A 14,916-nucleotide genomic window follows, 5' to 3' on the forward strand; every position below is an offset into this window, starting at 1 on the left:
TATTCCGCTCCCCTTCTTCGTGTTGCTCAGTGAGAGAACTGAGCTGCAGCTTTTCCTGGCAGGGTTGTAAATCTGGGCCTAAATGGTGTCAGGGCCATTCTCATGCACATGTGGAGGAGCTCATTGGTAAGCCTGGAACGATATTTTGTCTTAATTATGTTCATTGTGGAGAAAGCTGTCTCGCAACTGTACGTGGAGCCAAACATGGTCATGGTGTACAAGGCAGAAACTATCTGGAACCAGAAAGTGTCAGGGTCAGTTCCTCTGAACTGTTCTCTCAGGGCAACATAAGCCTGGAGATCAACCAGTTCCATTTGAAGAGGTGCAACATTTGCCCACTTGAAGAGGTGTGTGACTTCCTTTGAGTACCCCCTGACATCTGTGATGAGAAATGGGTTCCGAATGAAGATGGTAAGCTGCTGTCCAAAGCAGAAGCTGTCAAAACGTTTGCTGAAGTTAACAATCAGCTTATTAACAAAGTCAACAAAAGAAGACACATCTCTCTTTCCCTGAACCTGGTCCTGCAGTGCTGGGAAGTGGACAGTCTCCTTGCAGGTCTTTGCTGAACACCTCAAGTTTCCTCTGAAAGGAGCGCACAGCTGTTATCAGTTCACAAATGGAATTGTTCTTGCCCTGTAGCTTCATGTTCAGAGATGAACATGCAGAGACTTGATTGGCTGAGTAGCATCACGTGGGATGGCTTAACTCTTATGTGATTGGTCAGTTAATTTCCTCCGGGGCAGCTTTCCTAGTGTTTACGGCATTGGTTGTAAACATTAGAAAAGCTGCCCCGGTTAAATAGAAGTGTCACGTCAAATTCATCTAATAATTAATGGATTCTAGATCCGGGTCCGTACACGATTGCTTCTGGGTCCGGACTCGGACCGGGGTCCGCCAGTTAGTGATCTATGCATTAGATCCAGTAGATCCATTTTTTACTCTGAAGTGTTAAGCATTCTGCAAGAATTGACTTTCCGTGTAAATAATTTGTCATTAATAAATAATTTCTAGGACTAATCTTAAAAATAAAAATCACGTAATCAAGGGGATTACTCATAAGAATGAGATTAAAGAAGGTAAATGGTAAATATATATTTATTATTCAATAGCCAGGTTATAAACACCCTATTATAGAAATAATTGTAAAATAAAAGTACAAAACAAAATATGCTTAGACTTGACAAGGATAGCAGTGAAAAATTGTTTCATTCAAAGGTGAAAAGCATTTATTTTAGAATTTAAGTCAAGTACTCTTTCATCAAGAAGTGATGAATGTTTGTGCTTCAGAATTCTCCCTCTTGGAGTCCCTGGAAATCATAAAATACATTGGCATGTAGCTTTGTTCTGGGACACTCTCAAGGAGTTAATTTATCAACTCACCTGAGCTCCACGTGGTCCTGAAGTTCAGTATTGAGGGTTTCAGGGAGGAATAAACACAAAACTCCAGCACTAACAGGGATGATACCATATATCAACATAGGGATGGTGTAGTGGTAGACCTCAAGGAGCCTGACTAGGGGTGCCAGGATGCCCGCCAGGCGACCACACATAGAATTTAAGCCAACACCATTTTGCCTGCCAGAACAAATGGTGTACTTAGTAGTAGTCTTATATGATAACTTATTACCTCCCTTACCTCAGCATGGTGGGATACAGTTCTGCAGTATAAACATAGATGGTGGTGAAACTGGTAGTAGCTGAAAATTTCCCCAGTACAGCTATAACTGTTATTACCACAGGAAGGTCTGATGGCCAAAAAGAAACATATTTGAGTCAGAATAAGACGTGTTTGGAAAAACTCTTACTTGTATAACTATAACAAATGTGACATTTCCTCATGCTCGGGACTAACAAAAGAAAAAATACTACAGACTGAAAATATTTTACGATCAGGTACCTTTTGGAATTGCGACTATCACCAGACAAGCTGCACCCCCAAAGAGTAGGACTGCTGCTTGGCCTTTTCTCCTCCCAAAACGTTGGAGAAGGGGCAAAGAACCGAGACGTGCGGGAATTTCCACTGCGCCAAAGATTAATTGTGTCAGATAGATGTCCAAGCCAAAGTTGCCCACGTTCAGACTCAGTCCATAATACATCAGACATGTTCCAAACCTATCACCAGGAGAGGCATCTTCAGAGAGAGGTCACTGAGGATTCTGATGTAAAGGTATACCCACCAGACAAAGCTCATTATGAATGTACGGTTTCTCAGGGAACGTATCCTGAAGATATCCAGCATGATCCCTTTCTTCGATTCACGCTCAGACCCCAGCTAAACAATGAAGTCTTTGTTCATTTTTTGAATACTTCAAATGTATTTCTTTTTTATAGACAAAGTGGTTTCAATGCTGCTTACTTTCTTCAACAGTTCTTGCGAGATAGTTCTACCGTTCATCTTGGCTGCCTTCTGGATTTCCTGAATGGCCCTATTCTTCCTGCCCTGGGTCAAGAGCCAGCGAGCTGACTCTGGCAGAATCCTGATCAACACATAGAACGACCATCACTGATTTTTAGATGAGGAAAAATGTTTTACCAATACCAGAATTGTAAACTGAAATATGAATTACCAGTAAAATATTCCCAGGACAAGGATAAGAGGGCTGAAGAGCACCAGCTGGAGGATCCTCCAGTTAGGGATTAAATAGGCAACGCCAGACAATATCATGAGTCCAAGAGCATAAGTTGAGTGGCAGAGAATGGTGCACAAAGCAAACTTGGAGGAATCACTCCATTCTCCACCTTCAGATAAACCAGACAGACAACCATCTCTGAAAACTAATGATATATATATAGAACCCTCAGACTCCCAGGCCTCTGGTAGAGGACCCGAGTCTGAAGGAGGAAGGAGGCACCGCCCAGGAGGGCGAGGAAGATATATATATATATATATATATATATATATATATATAGAAAGAGATATGTTTACACTCTGTTTTTTTACTTTTAAGTTGCAGTCTAAGACCCATTTGAGCACCAACGAGACGGCAATCACAAATATTGTCCAAGTCAATGCCACATTCCTCGAGGAGGGTTTCCTGTCTTTGTTAATCAGTCAAATCCAGACAGATATTTTAGTGAACATACCAATAACAAATGCACTTGCAACAATGCCAGATGTAGAGATGCCACTTAAGAACTTCAGAGCCATATACACGTATATGTTGGGAGAGAAAGCGTTTCCAACACTGAACACCAGCAAGAGGGATACTGAGAGCAAGACCACGAAGCGTCGGCCAAATCTGCAGAATGAAGAGTCGGTGCTTTAGACAGGTTCAAATCAATAACATATTTTCATCATTTAGTCGAGTTGAATCAAGAGCAGACGGGTTCAATTCCAGTTCTTGGGCATTCTTTCTGCAGAGCACATGTTTCAGGTGCCTTTATGGTTTTCTCGCAGTCCAAAAACATTCACATCAGATGCATTATAATCTCTGAATTGGTCTCGTCTTCATCCTCCTTATCCGGGGCTGGGTCGCGGAGGCAGCAGTCTAGCAAGAAGCCCAGACATCCGCCAGCTCTTCTGGGGAAATTATGAGGTGCTTCCAGGCCAGCTGAGAGACACATTCACTCCAGCATGTCCTGGGTCTTTCGCGAGGCCTCCTCTCGGTGGGACATGCCTGGCACACTTCCCCAGGGAGGCATCCACAGGGGTATCCAGCAAAAATGACCAAGCTACCTCAGCTAAATTGTCTCATTACGAAGGAGTAGCGGCTCTACTTCAAGCTCCTCTCGAGCTTCTTATTCCCTGTCTAAGGGAGCACCCAGGCACCCAATAGAGGGCATTCATTTTGCCAGCTTGTATTTCCCAATCATGACCTTTTGGTTACTACCTTAAGTTCATGACCATAGGTGTGCTTTGCAGGAGACTGACCGGTAAATTGAGAGCTTTGCCTTTTGACTCATATTTTTCTTCACTGCAACATTCTAGTGTCCCAAGTTAATTTAAAATTACTTCAAGTTTGTACATAAATTTAAGAGTGAAAGGGATCATGTACCTGTCGGCTATCGGTCCCATCAGCAGAGCTCCGACCAAGAGTCCAGCCATATAGACCGACTGTGATGATTCGATGAGACTGCTGCTCTCACACACCAGGTTAAACTGATGAGAGGAAGAAGGATAAAATCAATAAAACACAGAAGAACCTCAGACAGCATTAGTTCACAATCCTTTACAGGTTAAGGCACCAAAATTTCCTATAGAGGTGCTTGTACAAACTACAGGTGATCCTAGGGTTCCAGTTTTTATGACATAATTGATTAGCCACTAAAACATATCAATAAGACTAATTACTGAGCAGCAGTCCTTACTTCTGTCACAAGGCTAGATGCACCTTTTGGAGCCTCGAATTCAGTTCCATTCATACATTCAGTTGTGTTCTTTTTGCCATAATTTTCTATAGTTTCCAGATCCCAATCCACAGGTGTGAACATTGTACAGCTTTCAAACTGTCCATCCTTGTTTACAGGCAGGGTGAGATTTTTCTGCCTCTCCCGGGTCAGGTTAGGTTTACGCGAGAAGATCCAGTCGGTGTTGCAGTGATGTGGGAAGTTCAGGCCAATGAACACCTGACTGATGACATCAAAAGCTACAAAAATGCTGGGGATGCACAGCAAAGCCACGAGCCGTTTCTGGAATAAGCCAAACTCCCCAATCTCCTTCAGGATCTGTCCAAAGTTGCTCATGGTGGTGGCGGCACTGTGGACTGTGACAGTGAGACAGTGTTGCACGTCTTTTATTCAACAGGTTAATATTTGAACAAATCTTTATTGCTGCTGGCATAAGAAAATGCAGCAAAGCGTCCAAATTTGTTAAGTCAGGATCCCTCTGGTTGAAGTCCAAATGTTGTGACACCTCCCAACACAAACATTCGAGAGACCGAGACAGCAAGACAACAGAACAGTCACAGTATGTTAAATCACCTATACTGCAAGTTAATGTTTAACAAACTTTTATAACTAGTGGACAAAGACACAGATCAGTCTGAGTTTCAAGGCTGGGGTTAGGGTTAGGAAAGGTTGAGGTTAGGAATAGAAGAAGATTGGGCTAACATGGCGCTGTAGCAGACGGCAGCCACTCCTCGCGCTCTACAGCACTGTGTGTGTTTTTTACTCATTTTAGCTTGTTTTTTAGCATTTCACTTCGTCACGAAGTTACTTTTTATGCATCCCATGGATACATCGACCGCACAGAGAAGAACCAGACCTCTCACTTACTCCAGAGAGGAGTTACTGGAACTCGCAAAAAATAAACACGGACTGAGACACCGGGTCCCAGCTGAGCTGCAGCGACGCTACAGAGGCTGCAAAGCCGGGGCTAAAGTACAGGCGCGGCGAACAGAAAATCGGCGGAGGCACAAACCATCGCTCCCCTCCGTGATTATGGACAACGTCAACTCTTTAACGAATAAGATAGACGAGCTGGCAGCCCTGGGAAACCAGCGGATTTACCGTGAGTGCAGCTTGTTTATTCTCACAGAGACGTGGCTAACCGCTACCATACCTGACGCTAACGTGGACCTGCGAGGATTCACCGCGGTGAGAGCGGACAGGGACACAAAGGCATGCGGAAAGAGCAAAGGAGGGGGACTAATCATCTACACCAACAACCGTTGGTGTAACCCTGGCCATGTCTCTGTGAAGGCGGTTTTGTGTTGCCCAAATCTCGAACTGTTAGCGGCCATATTACCTGCCCAGGGAGTTCAGTCACGTGATCGCCCTGTGTGTGTACATCGCCCCCACGGCCAACGGAGCAACTGCGTGTGAGAAGATCCACAGCGTCGCTGCACGGCTGCAGACCAAGCACCCTGAGGCCCTCCTGATCATCTCTGGAGACTTCAACCATGTGACCCTGGACTCCACACTGGCTGCTCTCCACCAGGTTATTGACTGCCCCACAAGAAACAACAGGACGATCGACCTACTGTACACCAACGTCAAGGAGGCATACAGAGTCATCGCTCTCCCCCCACTGGGCAAGTCGGACCACAACCTGGTGTACGTGCAGCCCCAGTACACCCCACTGGTCCAAAGGCAGGCAGCCTCCACACGCTCCATCAGGAGATGGACTCCTGCAGCAGAGGAGGCTCTGAAGGACTGCTTCAACATCACGGACTGGGATGTACTGCTGGGGGAACATGAAGAGGACATAGATGGGATGACCGACCGTCTCACAGACTACCTCAATTTCTGTGTAGATGTGGTTGTCCCCACCAAGACTGTACAGTGTTATCCTAACAATAAGCCATGGGTAACACAGGAAGTCAAGGATGTCCTCAATAAGAAGAAAAAGGCCTTCAGAAATAAAGACAGGGAGGAGATGAAAGAAGCGCAGAGGGAGGTGAAACGCTGCTTGAAGGAGGCGAAGAACACCTACAGGAAGAAGGTGGAGAAGAAGCTGGCTGATAACAACATGCGGGACGTCTGGGAAGGTGTCAGGACCATCACTGGTCACAAAGCCAAGACCAGCACAGAAGGGGGAGGAGTGGAGAGGGCAAACGACCTGAACCAATTCTTCAACAGGTTCAGTCAGCCCACTCCACTCCAATCCTCTGCCCCCCACCTCAGCAGCCCAGCTCCCCTCCACCCCTCCCCCCCTCCCCAGCAGCGAGCTCCCCTCACCCCCCTCCCTCCAACCAGCCACCCACCACAACTTCCCCCAACCCCGCCTCCCTCCTCCCTCCTCCACCTCCCCTCCCTCTGCTGACCTCCCTCCTCCCACCCTTCCACCTTCTACCACCCCCATCCCCCTGCTCTCACCATCTCCACATCCTCCCTGCATCCCCCTGCTCTCACCATCCCCACATCCTCCCTGCTTCACGGCTGACCAGGTGAGGGGAGAACTGAGGAAGCTCCGGCCCAAAAAAGCAGCTGGACCAGATAGAGTCTGCCCCCGGCTCCTCAAGACCTGCGCTGCTGAACTCGGGGAGCCGCTACAACGAGTCTTCAACCTCAGCCTGGAGCTGGGGAAAGTGCCCACCTTATGGAAGACGTCCTGCATCATTCCTGTCCCCAAGAAGAACAGACCGAGTGAGCTGAACTACTTCCGGCCGGTGGCACTCACCTCACATCTGATGAAGACTCTGGAGCGGCTCTTCCTCAACCTCCTCAGGCCCCAGGTGCAGCACGCTGAGGACTCCTTACAGTTCGCCTACCGGGACAAGGTCGGTTGTAGGGACGCCATCATCTACCTGCTGCACCGAGTCCACTCGCATCTGGACAAGGGGAGTGGCACAGCGAGAATCCTCTTTTTGGATTTCTCGAGTGCCTTCAACACGATCCAGCCCCTTGTCCTACAGGACAAGCTTCTACAGATGCGAGTGGACCCCTGCCTGGTTGCTTGGACCTCCAGCTACCTCACCGACAGGCCGCAGTTCGTCAGGATGAAGGACATCACGTCTGACACTGTGGTCAGCAGCATCGGTGCTCCACAGGGGACTGTGCTGTCCCCCATCCTCTTCACTCTGTACACCTCGGACTTCTGTTACAACTCTGAAATGTGTCACATTCAGAAGTTCGCTGATGACACAGCCATCGTTGGATGTATCAGAGACGACCAAGAGGAGGAGTACCGGTGCCTGGTGAGGGACTTTGTTGCCTGGTGCCACAACAACGGTCTGCAGCTCAACACCTCCAAAACCAAAGAACTGGTCATTGACTTTGGGAGGGACCGACCGAGACCTAGACCAGTTCAGATAGGAACGGAGGAGGTGGAGGGCGTGCAGACCTATAAATATCTTGGGCTGTGGCTGGACAACAGGCTGGACTGGACAAGCAACACGAGGCAGCTGTACAAGAAGACCCAGAGCAGGATGTACTTCCTGAGGAGACTCAGATCCTTCAACATCTGCAGGAAACTCCTCTGGATGTTCTACCAGTCTGTGGTCGCCAGCATCCTGTCCTACGCTGTGGTGTGCTGGGGGGGGAGTGTGACAAAAGCAGACCTCTCCAGGCTGGAGAAGCTGATCAGGCGGGCCAGCTCGGTGGTGGGGATGAAGCTGAAACCTTTGGCGACAGTGGCAGAGAGGAGAACTATTGACAAGCTGCGGAGCATCATGGACAATGACCGCCACCCTCTGCACACTGTCATCCACAGCCAGAGAAGCCTGATCAGCCAGAGGCTGCGCCTCCCCAAGTACAGGACCAACAGACTGGGGACTCATTCATCCCCAGAGCCATCAGGCTGTTCAACTCCTCACAGGGGGGGAGGAGGGCCAACAGGAGAACTGGAACATTTTTATAGTTTTATATATATTCATATTCTATTTTTAATTTATTCTATTTTATTTCTTATTTTATTATATTTTTATTATCTTTAATAGGTTTGATGGGGTGAAATGGTGGTGGGAAATTTTGTAGATGCAGAACAAACTGTCACAAACCAAATGCCCACAGACTGGATTTTTAAATAGTGTGGTGTGTTGTAACATAAGCATGCTAATTTAATTTGGGAGTAACTACTGATGTGGTTGTGTGGGAGCCAGAATGTTCTCCAGAGCAATATAGTGGGAGAACACACCGGTTTCCTACACCAAACTCCAAACCTATTACAATGGCAAAAGAAGCATCATTACTGAGCTTTTGATGTAAATTAATACCCACTAGACAAGACTCGGGCTTCTTCCTTTGGTTGACATTTCAGCCTTCAGTAAAACATATTTTTCTCTTTACTCCAGTTATTTTCTTATATGGAAAAAGTAGTTTTGACACTGTCTGCCACAATATACACAATGACGGCACGAATCTTTTCAATTATTGCACCCCGGTTAGCATGTTAATGATCTGGGTGGTCACCTGAGTCGTTAATATGGTCGTTCACCTAGTTTCAGTTGAGGTGTCTCGTCTTTGTCTGCTGGCTCACATGGTGTTCAAGGTAGTTTTCTCTGTCAACTGGACTGTGTTTCTTCTCTGTGAAGACGTTTCGCCTTCTATCCTATCACCCATGTACAATGCAGTCCTCCACTCCTTCCACCAACAAACCAAACCCTCACACCATTCCAGGAAACCCAGTGACTCACCACTGTGTGAGCCAGCAGACAAAGGGAAGATGCCTCAACCAAAACTAGGTGAACGACCCTACCAATGACCCTGCCAACGACTCTCAGGTGACCACTCAGATCATTAACATGGCAATGGTCCCAGGGGCTATATTTTCAAGCTCTGTCCCCAGCACGTTCAGAACTGAAGAAGCCTTCTGGATAAAAGGCGAATGGTCTTCACAGAGAAGAAACACAGTCCAGTTGACAGAGAAAACTACCTTGGATAACGATGACCTGGATGACTGAGAATCTACACAGACATCTCACATGGTGGTGAGTCACCAGTTCTCCTGAAATGGTGTGAACGTTTGGTTTGTTGTTGGAAGGAGTGGAGGACGTGTGTGCGGAATTTTTAGCCGTTGGAGGAGGAAAAACTATTAATCTAAGTTACTGCGTAGGAGATGGTTTTAATCCAGTCAGTCGGTCAGGATACACACACGGAAGCATGCGGAGAGATCTCTGCTCAATGTATACAGTTCTGATCTTATATAGTTGAAGGCCCGCCCCTGAGGTGCGACGTCTTCACAGCATGTGTTTGCTGCATGCACAGGACACAGGACGCCAACACAGTAGGTGTGCTCTGTATGCACCTCAGGAGTTTGGTGCCTTCACAGCGGGTGTTCCGGCTGGCGCAAGAAGTTGAATGCCTGAGGATGTCCCCCCCTCAGTCCTTTGACGCTGGTCTTCCTTCAACCTTTGTTTCCATGTAAATGAATGAGGAACCAAATGGACTCCGTCTGCTCTCCCAGTCTCCATCACACCCTTCCTTTTGTTCTCAATTTACATTTCACAATAGAATACCATTTCAATTTCCTTCTTTTGTATACAATTTACATTCCACAATCAAATTCCATTTCAATTCCCCCCTTTTGATCCTACTTGGATCAACCTGATTTTGACAGTAAACTTGAAATACATCAGTAACTTAGTTCATCTTTATAATCCTCTTCCAGTTCACATTCGGATAATCTTCGCTGGAGTCAATGTTGAGCCAGCTGTTTGTAGTGACGACAGGTGTCTCTGGTGAAACTGCTCCTCCTTCGTTAGTTCTTAAAACTTCATAGGTCAGATGCATCACTCTTCTCTCCATCATTCTATTAATCAGCTTCACCAAGAGAGCCCTGATACATGGTATACAGCAACAACCACACAACACAAGAATTGCTGTAAACACTGTTAATGATGTTAGTACTGATGTTATGAGTGTCCGATATTTCCCAAAAACACTTAGCCACTTGTCCCACATACTGGTGTCAACCCCCGAGTGTTCTTTCATTGTGTCGCTTAAAGTCCTTAGTTCATTCACCGCCCGTGTTAGCTTTCCCATGGGGGCGGTGTTGTTGGGGATGAATGTACAGCACCCGGTTCCAAACATTGAGCACACTCCTCTTTCGGCAAGGAGCATATCCAACGCCAACCTATTCTGGAATGCCATCATGGAAGTTGCACGCAGCTGCTCATGCACTGCTTGGAGTCCATCCCTGGTGTAGTTGGCCAGTCGCTGCACATTGTAATGGATATAGTTGATTCTGTCCACATTTTTGTTTATCGTGCACCACCAGCAGATGGTGCTCTCAAAGCCCGCTGCAATCTGATTCACCACTTTGTACTCGTCGGGCACTCCCCGTGGTATTCCTATAGCGTCGATGTAGGTTGAATCTTGGCCCGTGCTGTCTGCGAACCTACGGATTCTGGTTGAAGTTTGTGGGAAGAGTGTATGAGATACCGATCCTGAAACAATTATGGCAGGCAGGATAAGATTTACAGGGGCACAAATTCCTGTCCATTTGGATGGCAGAATGCTTCGCAGGACATTCCCTCCACACCACCACCAGAGGTCAGCTCTGGCCACCTTGTATTGTCCGGACAGTGAGTTGACGGTCGTCTGGCACCATGTGATGTTTACATTTCCTAGTGGGGTGGTTCCTGGAGCATTATTCTTGAAGCATGTGAAGTTCCCTTGTGCAACGTCAGCATTAAATATAGGTGGTGATCTCGTCTTTTCTACAACTGGGAAGGGCTCTTCCCAGCCTGAGCAGGAAGTCATGATTGATTTGGATAGGAGTTCTGTCAGACATGTTGCGTTCAGACTGGGAGGGGGAGGGACTATTCTTAACACTGGACGGGGTCCCAAGCATACAGTGCAGTCGGATCTTGCAGCCGTCCCTGCCTGTTCTGCTAACAGTAACCAGTTATTTGTGGATCCCGAAATACCAGTCATGATTTCGAAATAATCATCCACCGTGGGTTCTAGGACTAGCTTGATTCCTGAGGAAGTGGCTTTAGGTGAGAGGACAGCAGGCATGGGGTCTATCGGGGTGCCATTGGGACGATCCACACAGAGCTGCAACAGGAAACTAGGATCAGTTCCATCAGGAACAACCAGCAGCCGCTTCCGTCAGGATCATCAAGGAGGCTTCCTTTTGTGAGATTTACTGTCAGTGTAAGCTTGTTGCTCGTCGAGGTGAGTGTCAGTAGAGGGCGCTGTCGATGGGCAGAGTTTGTTGTCGTATATGATGACCAGTCCTGGCCCGGTGGGTCTGCCATTAGGGTGTGCCATCCGGTATCTAGCTGATCATTGGTCATGTACCATTGATTCCCGGCATACCCTGCAGCTGTGTTCTCAAGGTTGGAAATGCTGGACAGCGGGACGATGACTGTGGCCCAGGTATTAGGCAGGAGGCACACCTGAGGGATGAATAAATGGGCGGTACCAGAGGCACACCTAGACGAGGGAGAGGTGTGGGCGCCTGACGTCTTTCCCTGAGAGGCCATTCTGCTGTGGGATGTGTTGTTAGGTCCGGTTTCTCGTGTGGCATTGGGGAGACGATGGGTAATGCTGCTGTGATTGATATCACACCCAGAACACACAGGAATTTCCTCAGGATCAGGTCGGTCCGTCGCCTGGGATGCAAAGGTTTTCCTTGGAGGCTCATCTTGTTCTTTCGTTGGTGGCTTGGCACGCCACTTGGAGCAGCAGGGACGCTAGTTTCACTCCCTACTGACTGGCTCCTTCGGCTCTGGCACCTTCTTGCAGTGGGACGCGTGGATCCACGTTGCTCTCTCGGCTACTTTCACCGCGGTCTGAGTCACCAGCAGGATTTGGAATGGGCCTTGCCACCGTTTCTGGTTCCACCTGGTCCTCCGGAAGTCTTTGATCACCACGTAGTCCCCTGGATGTAACGGATGGAGCTGTTGGTCTGCTGGAGACGGCAGTGCTGCTCTCACTCGTGTCCGGATTTCTGCAGATATAGGGTCAGAGAGATTAGTGTGAGCGGTGCATTTACAGATTGCGACCTGTGAGGGGAGAAGGACAGCGTCCAAAAGAGCCGCCACCAGCCGATGATTCAAGATGGGAGCGCCGTCAGACTTGAGGAGGCCCCTGTGCTTCCACAATGCTCCAAAGTCATGAACTACACCAAAGGCGTACCTAGACTCAGTGAAGATGGTAACTGACTGGTTGGCTGCAAGGTGGCAAGCTCTGGTAAGGGCCACCAATTCAGCGGGAGTCACAGACTGCGTAACCGGCTTTGCACCGGCCCGTGTCCTGATCCCGGGATGCTGACCCATCGACAAAGAGAACAAGATCAGGATTGATAAGAGGTTGATCCATGAGGTCAGGACGTGGGGAACAAAGAGTTCCATCACGCAATCAAGAGGGTTGCCCTCCTCCGGGGTGGGGAGGAGGGTGGCTGGATTCAATACATTGCAGCATTTGAACATCAAACAGTTGACAGACACACAAACAGACAAGTTGACAGACGCAGCGCAGCGCATGGGATCCCAGTACATAGTATCAGTGGTGAGGTTAATCACGTTTGCGTGTGGATGCTCCCGTGGTGGTGTGGTGTGGTGTGATACTGTGCCTGAATCGTGGTTGGATGCTCCTCAGCCGGCTCCACCTCTCTTTCTAGTCAGTCCAATTGTTGCCGTGGTTCTGGGTTGATAAGGCGGCGGGTAGGTAGTTTCAAGAGAGGCGGATGGCCCGGCGTCGGATTTCCAGCTGTCCTGCAGAGACGGAAAAAGGGGGAGAAGAAGGGGAAGGGGGAGGTTTCTGCTCGGGCTTGGCTACCTTAACTGTCCCTACTTTTAATTGTGTCATTGCCTTCTGACATTGCTTTCTCTCGCGGTTATCACATTCTGTTTCCCAACATTTATAGTTTCTTTCTGCTCGTCATTTCATTCTTTTTCTTATTTAAATTGTCCCTCAGGGTGGACAAGTTGTCGCGCACTTAACGATCCTCCCTCTGAAAACCCATACTGTTCACACCACAACCCGACATATGCACAACTTTCCGGCCCGTACTTCTTAGTCATTATGTCCATTACTGGAGACAGTTGGTCTCCAGCACCACGTTCGACTCTTACCTTACTCTGCAAGGTTCCCATGGTAACCTGATCCTGTTTTATTGCAACCTGATCTTTTTAATTTTTTTTTTTTTTTTTTTAAATTCACAGGGCTTCCCTTTAACAACCTGGTCTTGCCTTTTCCTTGCTCACAGGATTTACGTTTTGATACCTGGTCTTGCCTCTTTTCTTGCTCACAGGATTTACGCTTTGATACCTGGTCTTGCCTCTTTTCTTGCTCACAGGATTTACACTTTGATACCTGGTCTTGCCTCTTTTCTTGCTCACAGGATTTACACTATTACCTGGTCTTGCCTCAATGATCTCACAGGACTTAATTTCGTAACCTGATCTTATTTCTAATAAATTCACAGGGCTTAATTTTGTAACCTGATCTTATTTCTAATAAATTCACAGGACTTCATTTCGTAACCTGATCTTATTTCTAATAAATTCACAGGACTTCCTTTGATGTTTACTTATATTTGTAACCTGATCTCGTCTCAAAGGGCTCACAGGATTTTCGTATTTATTTAAGCTGTTTAGCGGCGCTCGCCGGTTAGCAGAGTAAGGTTAGCGTCTATCCTACGCAGTAATTCGTTCCAAATATTAGGATAAATACATCTTACCAATTTAAATTCAGCCGTGGAATTCGAGGAATCCTGTGACCGTCGATCGGGACCGACTGGGTCCTCCTCCGTAAGATTGCGGGGTTTGCGGATGAATCGCCTTTGGTGGATTCAGGTGGCCAGCCCCTCAGTCGGGTCCCGACGGACGTACCCAGGATCCCACTTCTGACACCAAGTTTGTCGCGGAATTTTTAGCCGTTTGGAGAAGAAAAACTATTAATCTAAGTTACTGCGTAGGAGATGGTTTTAATCCAGTCAGTCGGTCAGGATACACACACGGAAGCATGCGGAGAGATCTCTGCTCAATGTATACAGTTCTGATCTTATATAGTTGAAGGCCCGCCCCTGAGGTGCGACGTCTTCACAGCATGTGTTTGCTGCATGCACAGGACACAGGACGCCAAAACAGTAGGTGTGCTCTGTATGCACCTCAGGAGTTTGGTGCCTTCACAGCGGGTGTTCCGGCTGGCGCAAGAAGTTGAATGACTGAGGATGTCCCCCCCTCAGTCCTTTGACGCTGGTCTTCCTTCAACCTTTGTTTCCATGTAAATGAATGAGGAACCAAATGGACTCCGTCTGCTCTCCCAGTCTCCATCACACCCTTCCTTTTGTTCTCAATTTACATTTCACAATAGAATACCATTTCAATTTCCTCCTTTTGTATACAATTTACATTCCACAATCAAATTCCATTTCAGACGGAGATCTGGCACTCCTTTGAGGACAGCCAAGTACGGGTACTGGCCAGAGGAGATCACTGGTTTGAGAGGGGGTATCAAGGAAGCCATCCATGTCAAATTGGAAAAACCATCCTTAAACAGAGGTGGTGGGCTAAGGCACCTCCTCTCACCCACATACAATGCAGTCCTCCACTCCTTCCAACAACAAACCAAACGTTCACGCCA

At 47.6% G+C, this 14,916-nt stretch overlaps 1 protein-coding gene across 6 annotated transcripts; it reads right to left on the bottom strand.

Annotated features, from left to right (window-relative positions):
- Positions 1–1,077: 1,077 nt before the first annotated feature.
- Positions 1,078–6,422, bottom strand: LOC130514013 (solute carrier family 22 member 13-like). 6 transcript variants are annotated; one of them, XM_057013351.1, is made up of 11 exons: positions 5,501–5,816; positions 4,309–4,703; positions 3,996–4,099; positions 3,085–3,239; positions 2,568–2,832; positions 2,357–2,477; positions 2,178–2,272; positions 1,898–2,112; positions 1,637–1,745; positions 1,381–1,575; positions 1,078–1,307 (listed from the first exon to the last, which is right to left on the bottom strand). In XM_057013351.1, exons 1-11 carry the CDS (start codon positions 5,592–5,594, stop codon positions 1,259–1,261), a joined length of 1,797 nt encoding a protein of 598 aa, XP_056869331.1. In that variant the 5' UTR covers positions 5,595–5,816; the 3' UTR covers positions 1,078–1,258. The 6 variants fall into 6 exon arrangements, with proteins under 6 accessions (XP_056869331.1, XP_056869336.1, XP_056869333.1 ...); XM_057013356.1 differs by having other exon boundaries at positions 2,568–2,614; positions 3,209–3,239; positions 5,501–5,815; XM_057013353.1 differs by having other exon boundaries at positions 2,568–2,739; positions 5,501–5,815.
- Between the last annotated feature and the right edge of the window lie 8,494 nt (positions 6,423–14,916).

Source organism: Takifugu flavidus, chromosome 17, assembly GCF_003711565.1.
Source record: "Takifugu flavidus isolate HTHZ2018 chromosome 17, ASM371156v2, whole genome shotgun sequence".
NCBI lineage: Eukaryota > Metazoa > Chordata > Actinopteri > Tetraodontiformes > Tetraodontidae > Takifugu > Takifugu flavidus.

What these genes read in the sequence shown, in the direction of transcription:
- LOC130514013 (XM_057013351.1), bottom strand. Translation starts at nt 5,594, where the DNA reads ATGATTAGTCCCCCTCCTTTGCTCTTTCCGCATGCCTTTGTGTCCCTG. An exon ending in TTCATAATGAGCTTTGTCTG is followed by an intron (nt 2,113 to 2,177) that starts GTGGGTATACCT and finishes TCCTGGTGATAG; the next exon opens with GTTTGGAACATGTCTGATGT. An exon ending in GATAGTCGCAATTCCAAAAG is followed by an intron (nt 1,746 to 1,897) that starts GTACCTGATCGT and finishes TTTGGCCATCAG; the next exon opens with ACCTTCCTGTGGTAATAACA.